At 29.7% G+C, this 15,083-nt stretch overlaps 1 protein-coding gene across 1 annotated transcript in view; it reads left to right on the top strand.

Moving 5' to 3' along the window:
- LOC106472496 (myelin expression factor 2-like) overlaps positions 1-15,083 on the top strand; it is a 39,729-nt gene that overhangs the window by 9,319 nt on the left and 15,327 nt on the right. Inside the window, exons 3-9 of the mRNA XM_013933151.2 lie at positions 1,155-1,215; positions 2,676-2,769; positions 4,669-4,887; positions 7,789-7,942; positions 10,185-10,234; positions 11,945-11,990; positions 14,016-14,075. Coding sequence (XP_013788605.1) covers positions 1,155-1,215; positions 2,676-2,769; positions 4,669-4,887; positions 7,789-7,942; positions 10,185-10,234; positions 11,945-11,990; positions 14,016-14,075 — 684 coding nt within the window. The remainder of the gene's footprint in view (positions 1-1,154; positions 1,216-2,675; positions 2,770-4,668; positions 4,888-7,788; positions 7,943-10,184; positions 10,235-11,944; positions 11,991-14,015; positions 14,076-15,083) is intronic.

Raw genomic sequence — 15,083 nt, 5'->3', positions numbered from 1 at the left:
CAACTTACAAATGTAGAAGACGACGTTTTGAAAGTCTTCCGCAGACTTTCGAAACGTCATCCTCTACATTTGTAAGTTGCTGTCTATTTGAAACTTAGATTCATTATGAATACTCTGCCTAAACAACCTATCAAAGATTAGCCAAATTGATCTTAACACACCAAAGTGTGAGCTCCAAACACTCAATAAGTCATTTGACTATAGAAAGTGGCATAATTGATCTGATAGAGCACCCAGAGAGGAAAACCCCCTAATAAGAGTCATATAGTTGACAACCAACTTACAAGTGTTGTTTGATGTAATGAGAGTAAATTGTTTACATAAATAATTTTGATGGGGTCCAAGGTTTGAGCCATGAGGAACTCCACAAACAAGACAGAAGAAGGGACTTTATACCATTAACTGTAGTGTAATATTGCCTTTTAATCAGATAGGCTCAGCACATTTATAAAGCAAGACTGTAATTTACACTGTTAAATTCCTTGGCAATATTGAGCACAGAAAACAAATAAATTACTTGGCTCATAAACCTTAATAAACTTTGTATTGATTGCCAATAAGACATTAATTTTCAATAGCCTGAAACCAAATTTCAAAATATTCAATACCTTATTGGTCTGGAAAAACATTTAATGATACAATTATACAAAATAGGCTCACCTGGTCAGGATTGCTACTTTTGTAAATTGATATGATCTTAGCAGTTTGAATAACCATAGTAAATTTGTCAGTAACACACATTATTAATGGTTTTTGTATTTTAGGATGTATCTTAGTTGATTTTCTTTTCCTGATTTATTTTCTGTAGTCTGATTATTTAATTGAAATTATAACTGTTGGTCATTTGTCTCACCAAATTAATGAATATTCATTTTATATTGGAGGTTAATTTCATTTTGTAGTAAAGATCGTTGCTGACTCTTCATGACCACAGTATTAGTTAAATAAACTAAAAACCAGTATTGGCTTGTTTGTTATATCTCACAACTATAATAGTTTTCAATGGCAATCCTCAAACTTTTACATGATTCTTTCACTTTGAACCAGATCATAAAGAGCATGTTTTGAAGAGTGGGAAAATAATGCACCCTTGTTGTGAATGAGAATCAAATTTATATTTACAAATTAAACATAGTGTTTATTGTTTTGAATAGTTGGAGATGTTTCTTATGTTGAACTGTTCAATGATGAAAATGGAAAGTTTCGTGGATGTGGGTAAGTGAATCATCAAACTAGGTAATTAAAACTAGTTTAAGAAATTGTCCAGAAAATGAAAATTATCACATATTTAAACTGTACATATAATCATCCAAGAATTTAAACCTTAATTAACTTTCCAACTTAGATGGATAATTAATACCGACTATCCAGTCCTAAATACCACCAACATTTTTAAAAAATTACAAGACAGTTCCAATGAGAAAATAAAGACACCTCAACTTCGTGGATTTTCATTTTTATTGGAAAATAAAAGATGAATATTAAATAGAAGATTGAAGCCTTTTTATGTTATTCTTTTTAAGTGTTAGTTGTACTATAGCTGAAGACTGAGAATGTTAACCCACTCTGTGACTCTGCTGTTAAAGTTTGTGAGTGAAATATAAAGTTGGAAATCTGATACCTAATGTTTCAAATATAATAAGTGTGACATTTATAAACCACAATGGTACTTGCTTAGTGTTACAAATTGGTCCAAGAATGTGGCTGCCAACTTCTAGCATGATAGGTAATTAATGTTCCTTGTGTTATAAATAATGACCATTGCAATCATCTGCATGAAATATGATTTTATGATAAGTTTTAAAGTTTACTGTCTGATATTACTGAAACAGTGAGTAAAAACTTATCTTGTTGATACACATGTAGATGTAAGAGGAAATTCAATCCTATAAACAATGTTAAATAGGTGTAATGGAAATCCAGTGTTACCTTTTTTGGCTTTATTTTTTAACTAAACAGCTAGCACCTGTTTAAATCATTTGAATTTATTGTTTAGAATTAACTGGAGAATAACTTGCTGGAAGAAAGTTTTGTATGTTAGTAATTAATATTAGTTGTTTGTTCAACATTCTTTTGTTGTTATTTATACATTAATGGACATTATAATTACATTTATTACTGTACTATCAACTAAACTTTCAAAACATGGAGTGTGAGACTTATTTTAGAAACACACTGTATGTAGAGTTGATTTTATTTTGTGGTTTTTTCAGTTCATTATGTCCAATAGCTTATAAGTGGTAAACTCATGATTGTTAAATACATGAAAAAAGAGGCAAATGATAAAGAATGAAGATGCTTTAACTGAATAATATATTTTGCATTATTTGCTTGACTTTATCTAGTATTTCCATGTTATTAGTTCATCTGAAATAAGAAACTTTAATATAATAATAATATATAATATAATAAGTAAATAATAAGATTTTAAAAAATGCCATAACAGATTGAATTATTTCACAAATTGAAAATGAATAAATTTATTTTACTAATTATAGGTCTTTTTAACAAGTCATAATTTTACAATAAAGTAAATGTATATCTTTCTGATATTTTATCCTTGCATATGTTGTATCTCTTAACGTGCCACTACCAAGATACACAAACTTTTGTTTTGTGTTTTCAATTAAAGTAATCATTTCATATGGTAGTTATTAGTTACTGTTATGATTTAGGATTGTTGAGATGAAAGATGAAACTGCAGCACAGAAAGCCATTGATGTACTACATAGATTTGAATACAAGGGAAGAAGTCTGGTTGTGAAGGAAGTAAGTTTATTACATTATTATTTTAACATCAAGAATTAATAATAAGTTTGTAGAAGCATAGTTTAACTTGCTACATTAACCTGTCTTCATTCACATTTCTTGGATTATCTTATGACAACTCTGGTAAAAGAAAAACTTTCACACTGATGTGTTCAGGAGTAGCTTATCATTATGCTTGCTGTGACATAAGAAAGATTCATTATAGTTCCGCAAAATGCACGTATTAAGAACAGTACATAAGTGTATTCCTAACGTACTGTTTTATAGCAATTAATGCTGTATAGTTATATTTAGAGCAGGATGATTTAGCCAGTATAATTGATTAATAGAAATTAATGTTTCCAATTATAACTTTTTTTTATTATTTCAACAATCAATTGTCACAAAAATAATCAACTAATCTAAATTAGTTGTTCTCACTTTAACTGTTTTTGATTATTCCTATTATCCAAGTAATCAAAATATTGCCATCATATTTAATTGTTGTTAAACACAAAGCTACACAATGGAGGAGGGTTGTCTCATTTTGAAGGTCTTAAGTTTAATTCCCACTACATTTACTTGCCCTGTCTTTAAAGCTACTAATTCTTTCTGAATATTTGTCACTAATTTTAAAATGCTAAGTACAAAGAAGGCAACTGACTAGCCTACTGCCAGCTTTGGGTAATTAAGTGTTAAATTTACTGGTGTATTATGTTGTATGTTTGTTTCTAAATTATAATTTCATAATTTTATTCTTTAATGAGTATAAGTAGGCATGGATCTGGAAAGTTTTAGAGGGGTCTAACCCCTCATTGTATAAGTAGGTGTGTATTTAAGGAATCCAAGAGGCCAGCTGCTTACCTCACTCATTTCTCAAGAAATTAATAATGTTTTATGAGCAGGTGCAGATGAGGGGGGGGTCCAAATTCCCTCCAATTTTGCTTTTCCCAGAAATTGAAAAAGCCAGACATCCTTATACAACCATATAAAATCATTAAGAAATGTTAAGTGTTAGTGCTTTTACTTGATTGGGCTGTCAATTATCATAAAACCTTTACCAAATTTTCTTAAATCAACACTGCTGGAGTGTACAGCAATTTAGTCAATGAATTAGCTAATAACTGATTATTTCTAAGCATATATAACAATATCAACATCAATTAAACATTGTAGTAGTAAAATTTTATGCTTTGGGTTTTTACATATATCCTGACAGTGTAATGAGATTTGTTTTAATCAAAATTAGTATAATTTAAGACAATTATAGCTAGTTACAGAATTTATTTTTATTTTTTAGAAGCTAAATTATCATGAAAAAGATGAACATGCTAATGGCATTCAGAATTAAAAGGTAGTAAACACAGTAACAGAAAACTGTATGAAACAAATGTGGTCTACCAAATGAAAACCCATTATTTCAACTAGAAATTTTGGCAAGAGGACAGACATGATCAGAATCAACTTAATACAAAGAAAAATGTCAAAGATTAATAGCAATAAAGGTTGGACTTTATAAAAACACTTAACAGGAGTCTTACTATATTTTTCACTTTTATATTTTATGCATTCATGCCATAAATCTTGATTGTATAGTAATTTAATGATACAACTTTAATTACTTTAAGATAGTATACTGTGAGTATAATCTGAGCTATTTTTAAAATGTTCCTTTTGTTAAATTGTAATAAATCTTTCTTGTGGCTCAGTATGTGTAGTAAGTTCCTTATGAAGCTGTAAGGCAAGATATTGATTGTTAAAAAGTTTTTCTTTTATTGGAGTTGTCATAAATTTGTCAATGAAATACGTGCCATAAAATACTCCAATTAGCATTCCAGAGAATCAGGGATACTGTCTTCATTCACTTTTTATTCACGTTATTTGGTACCACTTTATTTAATTTATATTGTTTATTATTAGGATGATGACGTGGAAAGAGATCGATATGGACGACCATTAAAAGGCTCCAGAGAAAGAAATGTCTCTCTTAGTAGTAGCTTTGGAGGGGGAATGGATGTAAGTCTGGGAGGAATAAGTAGTAGTTCATCCTCCCAGTTCAACACCTATGGATTAAGTCCCCAGTTTCTCAGATCACTTGGAATTGATGGACCTTTGTGTAACAGAGTATTTGTTTCAAATGTACGTAGTTTGTATTTTTTGTTTTATTTCATTTGTCCTTTAAGAATATTTAAATACTCTAACATTCAACAGTGTCTTCTCTCTCTAAATTTTTTTCAATTTGTTAACTAACAATTAAGATGCCAGATATCTTTTATTGAGAAGCACTAGAAACTGATGCTGCTCTGAAAATGTTTATACCCAATAACAAGTAAAACTTGTAAGAAAATAAAAGCTTTGATTCAACTCTCAACACAGGCTAGGTTGAATTGAGCAATTACATGACAACTTTATTCTTATTGTTTTGATGCTACTAACTTGTAATGTAGTATGTGTACTTTCACAAAATTTGGCAGACTTTCAGTAAATGTTACAGGTCTTGTATATACCAGATATCAGGTTTTATAGTGAAACATTTTTATTAAAGATTTGTCTGAGTATATCAAGTCTTTTTTCTTTTTCACTAGTCAGAGTACAAAGTAATTTTCATGTTAAGATTAAAAATACATTTTTTCATCTCAACTTCCATTTGCACATTCTCTAAAATCTCATAAATACATTTCAAACGTTTTTTTTTTTCAGTAAAACTTTACATTTTATCTATTTTCTCTACCCTAACTCTATACAAGTTTGATCAATTTCACTGACCTTGTAACCACCAATAAAATCAAAATATATCTAAATTACCCTTTGTTCTTTCTAGAATGACTAAATTCTACCATGAAACTACATTTGTTTATTCTAAGTAGCTTTAAATCTGTAACAGTATACATCTATTTATTGCTTGTTGAACTATGTCTAACTACTATTTGCATCATTATAAGTTGTAAATCACTTGGGTAATGTGCAGCTCATGTTACACTATTAAATTACATTACCCACGAGCTGCTCACATGTATGCCTCTTGAAAAATTATTATATTATTATTTTTTATTTTACTTAATCTAATCTTAAACTAACCTAAAGAGTTTTCTATTTTTATAGTTTAGTTACTTTTATAATAATAAATAAAGAGGACATACAAAAACTGGGTCTTCTTTTTTTGCTCTCAGTGACACTTAAGCAAGCATACTTTTTTATACTAATGGCAGTAGTGCACTACATAATGTTTATTTAATTAAATAATCCACCAAAAAACATAGAATAATAATATGCAAAAAGTAGATGTCCCATGGCTATCACAATTTTTTGGGCTTTCTAACTATGCAACAAGAGCTGTTACAAATTCATCCAAGCTAATTGTTGTGTTTTTTGTGGGAATGAAGGTTATACTGAAAGAGAAATTAACGTTTTTTTTGTAGATAAAACAATGTAATATAATACATCATTTGATAAATGAAATTCTTGACCTTGTATTGTTTAAAAATAATATAGTATTAAATGTAAGAGAAAACTATTGACATATCCTGAAAGAGAGGATGTGACGGGTGGGTGTGGCAAGAGGAGTCCGATCTTCTATTTGATATTTCTGTAGCCAAACAAAATTGAAGGCTATGAAAATTATGCTTTACCTGAATGATAACAACGTTGTAATAAGTTATTTACATTAAATTTTGTATTTCTTGGAGGGGTGGTAAATATATTAGAGAAGAGAGGATGTCTAGAGAAAAAATATTACATTTTCACAATATGGGAAATTCAGTTTTTTTTCTTTTATTAATATTGCCTTATAAAATTAAGAACTTAAAACTTGTATACTATTAAAATGTGGATTATTAGCTACTATTTTAAGCTATACTAATTGGTATAACATGAACAAAAAGTAGTTTAATTAAATATTTTGGATGTAAATCGCAAAACCTTTTATTGTACATTCTTTATCCTTTGAAAACAAGATAGGGAAATATTCCTGATAAAATATTAACTCTCTCACCACGGGCATCTTTCTCTATATGTAGTAAGGTTTTAGCGAGTTACATTCAAGATTTAATTAAACTACTTTCTTATTATGGTATATGAATAAATTGAGCATAAAAATTAGCTAATAATCCAACTTTTAATAGTATATAAGTTTTCTGTTCTTAATTGCATAATTCAATATTTAAAAAAATCTTGAATTTCTCCTAGTGAGAGAATTGTGACATTTTCTCTCTAGACATCTGTTTTTATCTAATTTATTTACCAACCTTCCAAGAAGCATAAAATATAATGTAAATTACTCATTATAATGTCATCATCAATCAAGCAGAACAATAACATAGAAAATCAGACTCCTCTTGCCATGCACACCTTTCACATCCTCTCTTTCAGGTTTTGTCAATAATTCTCTCTGACTTTTTATACTACATAATGTGAGCTATCTGTTCATTAAGTGATTTACAACTTGTGGTGTGAAAATTAGTTTCAGTTCAAAGGTCAGTAAAAGATTAAATTTAGGTATAAACAGGTGCATACTGTTATGAATTTAAAGTTATATAGGATAAACAAGTCTAGTTTCATGTTACAATTTTAAGTCATTTTAGAAAGAAAAAAGGTAGTTTAGATTATTATTATTAATATTTGTGTGTGGTGGTGGTGGTGGTTATGAGGTTAGTCAGGGTAGAGAAAATAACAGATAAAATTAGTTGTACTGGAAAAAAACGTTGAAAGTTATTTAGGAGGTACTAGAGATTACACAGATGATTTTTGAGATGAAAAGTATTTTTAATATTAACATCTAAATCACTATGCAATAAAAAAATTATATGACAAACCTTTAGTAAAACTACTTCATTAAAAAATATGATTTTATGTGTACAAAAGACTGAAAGTCTGCCAAATTTTGTGTAGATATACTGTAATGAGTACTCCCTTGTTACAATCTTGTGTCAATTCGATCAAGCCCACACCAATAGAGTTAATATTGTAAAATTTTAATTTCAAGAGTAAGATGTAACAATTATTGATAGTATTTCTTCTCTGTTCTATACTATTTTATAACAGCTGGAATACAAAGTAACAGAAGAAAAACTAGAAGATATATTTAAGTTAGCAGGGAAGATCTGTAAAGTGGACCTAAAAAAAGACAAAGATGGAGGAAGCAGAGGCTGTTGTGTTATTTCATATGAACATCCTGCTGAAGCTGTGCAGGCAATTTGTATCCTTTTATTTATTACTTCTCATTGTTACAGTTAATTTAAAACAATGAAAATTATAATTGTGTTTAACAGTTTACTAAACGTGGTCATGATTTAAAGCAATTGAATTCTGGTTTTAACAAGTTACTTGTGTGTTCAAATATTAATGAAGTTTGTAGTTTTGATAACTGTAGTAATTGTATTGAAAATACAAATATTTTAATATTGTGATAATTGTTGTATGATGAGCTTGCTCGTATTTGCTCAGTGGTTTGCCAGAAATAGCTGGTAAATCATGTTTGATTTTCATATAGATATCCAGCAGTTAATTTAATGTCAGATTTTACATCTAGAACTGTTGTTGGATGTCTATAGGCAACTTGAATCCATGTATTTATGAACAAATCACTATTTCAAACAAAATTTTACTAAAAATAAGATGGATTTTTTAAGAATTATTCACATATAGGATAAAAACAGATTCACTAGTGCAATGAAAGAATTCAGATACATACTTTATGTAACATGAAACATTGTCAGTGATAACTTTGTGAGATGTAACTGGGCTGTTATTATAATCAAGCTACATCCATTATCACTGGAGTGTTGGACCAATTTTTGTAATGTGCCTAGTAAAAATGAACCACAGCTGTTGTTTACTCTCCCACTAAGGACTCAGTTGAATCAGCCATGTTCATGACCCCAAAAATGACCTTTATAGTTCCCATAGTATAACTTCTAATATATTTTGTGTATCTTCATAAAATTTTGAAAGCTTTCAGTAATCATTAACCCTCTTGCCATGGGCACCTTTTTCTGAATGTTACAAGGTTTCAGTGATTTACATTCAAAATTTAATTAAACAACTTTCTTGCCATGTTATATGAATAAATTTGGAATAAAAATGTAGCTAATAATCCAACTTTTAATAGCATATATGATTTATGTTCTTAATTTTATAACACAATATTAAAAAAAATCATGAATTTCTCCTAGTGTGAAAATTGGGACATTTTCTTTATAAACATCCCTTCTTCTCTAATTTATTTACTAGCCCTCAAAATATGAAATTTAAAATGTAAATTACTCATTATAATGTCATCATCAATCAGGCAAAGCATAATTTTCATAGCCTTCAATCTTATTTGGTTACAGAATTATCAAATAGAAAATCATACATCTCTTTCCATGCCCACCTGCCACATCCTCTCATTCATAAATTGCCTTTAGTTCTTTCTGGCTTTAATACTATATTATTTATAACCAATAGAAAGCTGAGTGACATATTATATTACATTGTTTTCTGTACAAAGAATTGTTGATTTCACTTTTAGTTTGAAGTTTTATTCACATGGGAAACACATTGACGAGCTTAGATGAATTTTTAATGGCTCTTGTTGCATAGGTAGAAAGCCAGAAAAATTTTGATTGCTATGAAACAGTCTGCTTTTTGCATGTTATTATTCTGTGTTCGTTGATTCGTTATTTAATTAAATAAAAATTATTTGGTGAAATATTACCATTAGTATAAAAAGTAAGATTAAATGTCATCTAGGAAAATAAAGTAATAAATGTTGGAGAGAACTTGGCAATTTCTGAAAAAGAAGATGTGACAGGTGGGCATGGCAAAAGGGGTCTGGGTCTGATTTTCTATTTGATGCTGCTGTAACCAAATAGGATGAATGCTATAAAAGTGGTGCTTTGCCTGAGTGATGACAACATTATGACGAGTAATTTATGTTAAATTTCTTACTTCTCGGAGGGGTGGTAAATAAATCAGAGAGGAGGAGATACCTAGAAAGAAAATGTCACAATTTTGATACTAGGGGAAATTCATGATTATTTTTTAAATATTGCCTTATGAAATTAAGAATGTAGAACTTTTATATTATTAGTTATATTTTTATGCTAGACTTTTTCGTACATCCTGATAAGAAAGTAGTTTAATTACATTTTGAATGTAACTCACTAAAACCTTGTGATGTGCAGAAAAAGATGCATGTAGGGAAGTTGTTAATTTCATTTGAAAGAAGTTGTTGGATTTTTAAAAAACACCTATTAATTAGTAAGCATTAGGCTACTTATTTAAATTATACATGTCAAATAACATATCTACAGTATTTGGATACTGTGCTTTTGGTTTGTTGAAAATAATTGCATGGATAAGTAAAATTATATCATTTTACACAAAAGTTTAAGTTATAACTTGTGTTCTTTTAATTTTGAAAAAAGATATAAATTATGTCCTTAATTATTATTCAGCTATGTTTAATAACCAGAAGCTGTATAGTCGTACTATGAGTGTTCGCATGGTAAGTAGTTATGGTACTTGTAAGGTTCCATCAGTGAAAGCAAAGGAGAATATGTTGTAATATGTAAACCACACTATATGTGTCTTATCCAGTATAACAAGGTTAGCAGGAGTACAACATAGCAGTGCACTTAAATGCTATTCATTCAACTGTTTTGGTGTGAACCAGTTATAACCACACCTAAACTAACTGTTGGGCAGAATGAAGTGAATACATCATTCTAAAAGTTGCAGAGGAATATTTTAAGGCTAGTTGATGTCAGATACAGAAGTGTAGAGGGAAGCCACATCTAAACTGATTTCAGTCAGCTTTAGTTAGTGAATGCTTACATTTGAAAAAACTTGAAAGAACTGTCCTTGTATATTCACATGTCTTAGCGCAGATTAATTTGGTGGTTTACTAATGCTTATAATTTGAGTTTCTCCCAAGTTCTGGTAGTTTGTAAAATTTTATACTATCAAAAATGTTTTTAAGATGTCAAAATACAATGTTTTAAATTTAACAAATTAAGCAACTCAATACTGGAATTAGTATCTACACAAGTAATGATTTCCATATAGATTCTAAGAACTTAAGGGTCAGTGGTAAGTTTACAAACTTACAATGCAAAAATACGAGGGTTTGATTCCCTATGATGGACATGGCAAATAGTAAAATTTAAGATTAAAAGTAAAGAACAATGTGTAACAATATGTCAATCACATTTTATATCCAATGCCGAGCATTACTTTTGCCCAGTACCAGGAATCATTGCAGATTTGCATGTGACATACAGCAGTGGTTGAGTGTCAAGATTTTCAGTTACTTACAGTTATTGTAGGTTGTTAAAGAAAGTAACCTAGATTTCCATTTTCTTACAACTTTTGTAGGTTGATAAAAAAATTAATATTTCTTATGTCACGTTAATGACTTACATACTTGTGTCAAGTTTCAGAATTTTAATAAATCAATAATCAGATACTGAAGATTTTCTTGTATTTACCACGTAACTCAATTATTTTGATTTTAAGATACAGAATGGAACATATCTAAGCTGCATCAATGTTTCTTTGTTCCAAAAAACTTTCTCAGTGTCTTACAATAAAGATTTTGTATAGTGTATTCTCAGGCAGTATTGGCTTAGGATTTGAAGATTTGTGTTTTATCAGTATTCAATCTTGTACCACATCTAAGGATAGAAGCTAGAGAATTTTTGTATTGTAAAAGTTTTTGTTTTCTATTAGTGACACCACAAGTTAACCTATGATAACTTGTAATTACAGAAATTTCCTATAATTGTGCTTTATTGCATATTAACCTGACTTCTCTGTCGGTTGAATAGTTAATTAGATTGGTACGTATCTTGCCCATGTTAACCTATGATAACTTGTAATTACAGCTATTAATATAATTGATCTTTTATTTCATACTATCCTAACTTCTCTGTCGGTTGAATAGTTAATTAGATTGGTACGTATCTTGCCCATGTTGTGTAATATGGAACTTTTTTTTTATTATTTATAATTTTTCTTTATATTACACTTTGTTAAGCTTTAGTTGCAGAATTATATTTTGTATATGAAGTTTTGATATTCTTCTAAGACATAAAATTTAAATTATGCTAATGCATTTCAAATAATTTAGTATTTTGCTTTTACTGTGTTAGATCTGTTTGAAAATAATTTTTGTTTTCAACAAAGCATGCATATTTAATATCAGTTTTTGTTTCAGGATAAAATGAATGATGATCTTGAAGGTTTACCACCTAAGCTGCCAAGTATGTTTTTGTTTTGTTGTTTTTTTTCATCACTGGTATATCTTAAAATGTGGCAATGAATATCATGTGGTGTAGAACATTCATTAGAAAATTTAGTTGAAAGTTAAAAATTCTGTTAGTTATATTTGTACTGTAGATGGAACTACAGCATTTACTCTTGTGCACTAAGCAAGTAAATACTTTGTTTACAACATGTGCAAGTGTTTTTAGAAGTTCAGTGATAAAACTGCTAATTACTAAAAGTATATAAAATCTGCTAAAAGAAGACAATAAAAAAAATCATACTTGTTAAATTTGTATAATTATTAAACATTAGATATATTTTGTTTCAAAAACAAATGACTTAAATAAATATAACAAGCACAAAATGGTTACGAGGTTGTCACATTGATCGACCCCATGTTGGTAGGTCCTCTGTTGTTTTTCACTTCTATGTTCCCCATACTGCTGTTGACATTTTGGATGACTTGTTGGAACAGCACTGTTCACTCCTGGATGAGGGCAGCTTTGAGTTTCCAGACAGTCATGGAACCAGGTTATCTGTCTCTAATTGGTTTCCCTAACAAGTCCCACATTTGCTCAGTTGTATTTATATTTGGCTACTTATCAGGCTAGTCCAATACCTCTATTCCTTCATCTTGAAAACATTGCAGTGTGAGTATGGGTGTTATCCATAAAGTTGTCTCTGACAGCATCAGCAAATGGGGTGAACAATAGGTAGCAGGATATCATGCAGTAACATTTGCTATTAGGGATCCTTCATCCACCAAATAGAGGTCTGTATGCCCCTACATAAAGGTGCCATCCCAAAGGCATCATGGTGGACAATGTCATAGGCTGAATATTACTCTTTTTTTTTCAGGTCTCCAGACCCTCACACTTTTATCACTTGCTAAAGGGATCAGGTGACGTGTTTATGGACAAATACTAGCCGGGCTGTTCGATGCCTTGAATTTAGTGCAGGAACTAACTAGTATCCTGAATCTGTGCCCAGTCTGATAGAGCCTGTTCCTGACCATTTACAACAATACGTGCTCTTCAGTGGCTTGCTGAAGCTTGTTTCTGAGGCTGCTGGTGCAGTTTCTAAAGGCTAAATTCTGCAGATATCTGTCGGCTATGGCACATGTGGCCCTTCTGCAACCCTGGCCTTTTGATATATTATCCTGTCACCTAGTGTCAGTGCCACAATTTACTGACCAGAGATTGTGACATCCTCGTGACCTGTGCCATCTCAGTCTGGGTGCACCCCTCCTGAAGCAGTGTGACATTTAATTGGTTTCTGTCAGCTTACATGCACTTTACCAAAGTCAATGCCAGCAAATAAAATAAAATCTGTAAACCTAACATTATCTTAACAGTAAACACCTTTCCTGATCAATCAAAACTAGCCTTTTGTTTTGCAGAATTTGGGTCATTTCTCATAAAGGCATATTACATAAGGAATCATTGGTGTAGGATTAGTGTAATTCTTTACAATAAACATGATGAATTTGAAAATAATTAATAACCTAAAAATTACAAATTTAAACAAACCTCACTATTGTTTAATTTTTGTGTGTAATGCAGTATGATTATTTTTTGCCTTGAAATAATAACTGCTAAGCATGAGGGTATTATTATTACAATGCTTAACATACTGAAGAATTTGGTATCACTGATCAAATTAGATATTCACTTTGCTTCAGATATATGTAATAGAAACTAGAATTATAAAATTGCTGTTATTCCATGTATGGTTTTTGTTTCCTTGACATTTTATAATAATTAATATTTAACTGTGAAAGTGTAATTACCCATAACTATAAACCCAATGTTTGGATATGTATATGTAGACTAATAATTCATTCTAGTTAGTGCATAATTATTCACTATTCAGTGTTGTTTATAAAATATTTTTGTGTGTGTATATATATATATATATATGTTTGATTAACATTAATCATTATCAATTTGTAGTTCAAACATAAATTATCACATGCATGCATTCTGTTTTAGTATGATTTTAGATAATGTTTTCTTTACCAGGTGGTCTTCAAGGAATTGGTAAAGGCCTGGGATCAAATGGACAGCCTCTTAATATTTCCAGCAAGTATTTAGTAAACATTGTGAACTTTGTATTTAATGTTTGTTTCTATATATATCTAACAATGGCTTTGAAAAACAATTGCTGTTTTTCTTTTGTTAACTCTCTTAACATGGGGTCAGTCCATTTGACCGAGTCATGTGACCCTTTTGTACACATTTAGTCTTTATAAATTTAATGCTTATAACTCTCAATATATTGGGTATATATCTTCATAAAATTTGGCAGTCTTTCAGTTAATATTACAAGTCTTTCACATACAAAAAGTCATTTCTTAGTGAAGTATTTTTAATAAATTAAAATAAAGATTTGTCTATGAATATATTGAGTATTTATTTTGAATAGTCCATGTGCAAAGTAATTTTCATGTTAAAATTAAAAATACTTTTTGTCATCTCAAAAATCTCAAATTTCCTTTGTGTAATCCCTAAAACCTCCTAAATGTATTTCAAACGTTTGTTTAATTAAATCCTTATAGTTTATCTGTTATTTTCTCTACCCTATCTCAAAACAGGATTGGTCAATTCGACTGACCTCGTAATCACCAAAAAACAATCGAAATAAACCTAAATTAACCTTTTTTCTTTCTAGAATGACTTCAAATTGTAACATGAAACTACAGTCAGTTATCCTAAGTAGTCCTAAGTTCGTAACAGTATACGTCCATTTATAATTAAATTTTATTGTTTTATTTCCTTTTGAACTGTGTCTAACTACTATCAACACCATTATAAGTTGTAAATCACTTGTGAAACGTGCAGCTCACGTTACACTATTGAATTACATTACCCACGAGCTGCTCACATGTGTAACTTGTGTCCCATTTTAATTATATTATTATTATTACTTATTTTACCTAATCTAGTCGTGAATAAGTTAAAAAGATCCATATTTTAATTTTAGTTACTTTTATAATAATAAATATGAAAAACAAGAGATAAAGTACTTATGCAATCTTATTTTTTCTCACCCTCGATTCTCAAGGAGAGTTACGCATGATTTTTTATAGT

The sequence above is a fragment of the Limulus polyphemus genome, unplaced genomic scaffold (assembly GCF_000517525.1).
Source record: "Limulus polyphemus unplaced genomic scaffold, Limulus_polyphemus-2.1.2 Scaffold5381, whole genome shotgun sequence".
NCBI lineage: Eukaryota > Metazoa > Arthropoda > Merostomata > Xiphosura > Limulidae > Limulus > Limulus polyphemus.
The sequence above is the reverse complement of the archived record's forward strand: the minus strand, read 5'-3'. Positions and strand labels throughout refer to the sequence as shown.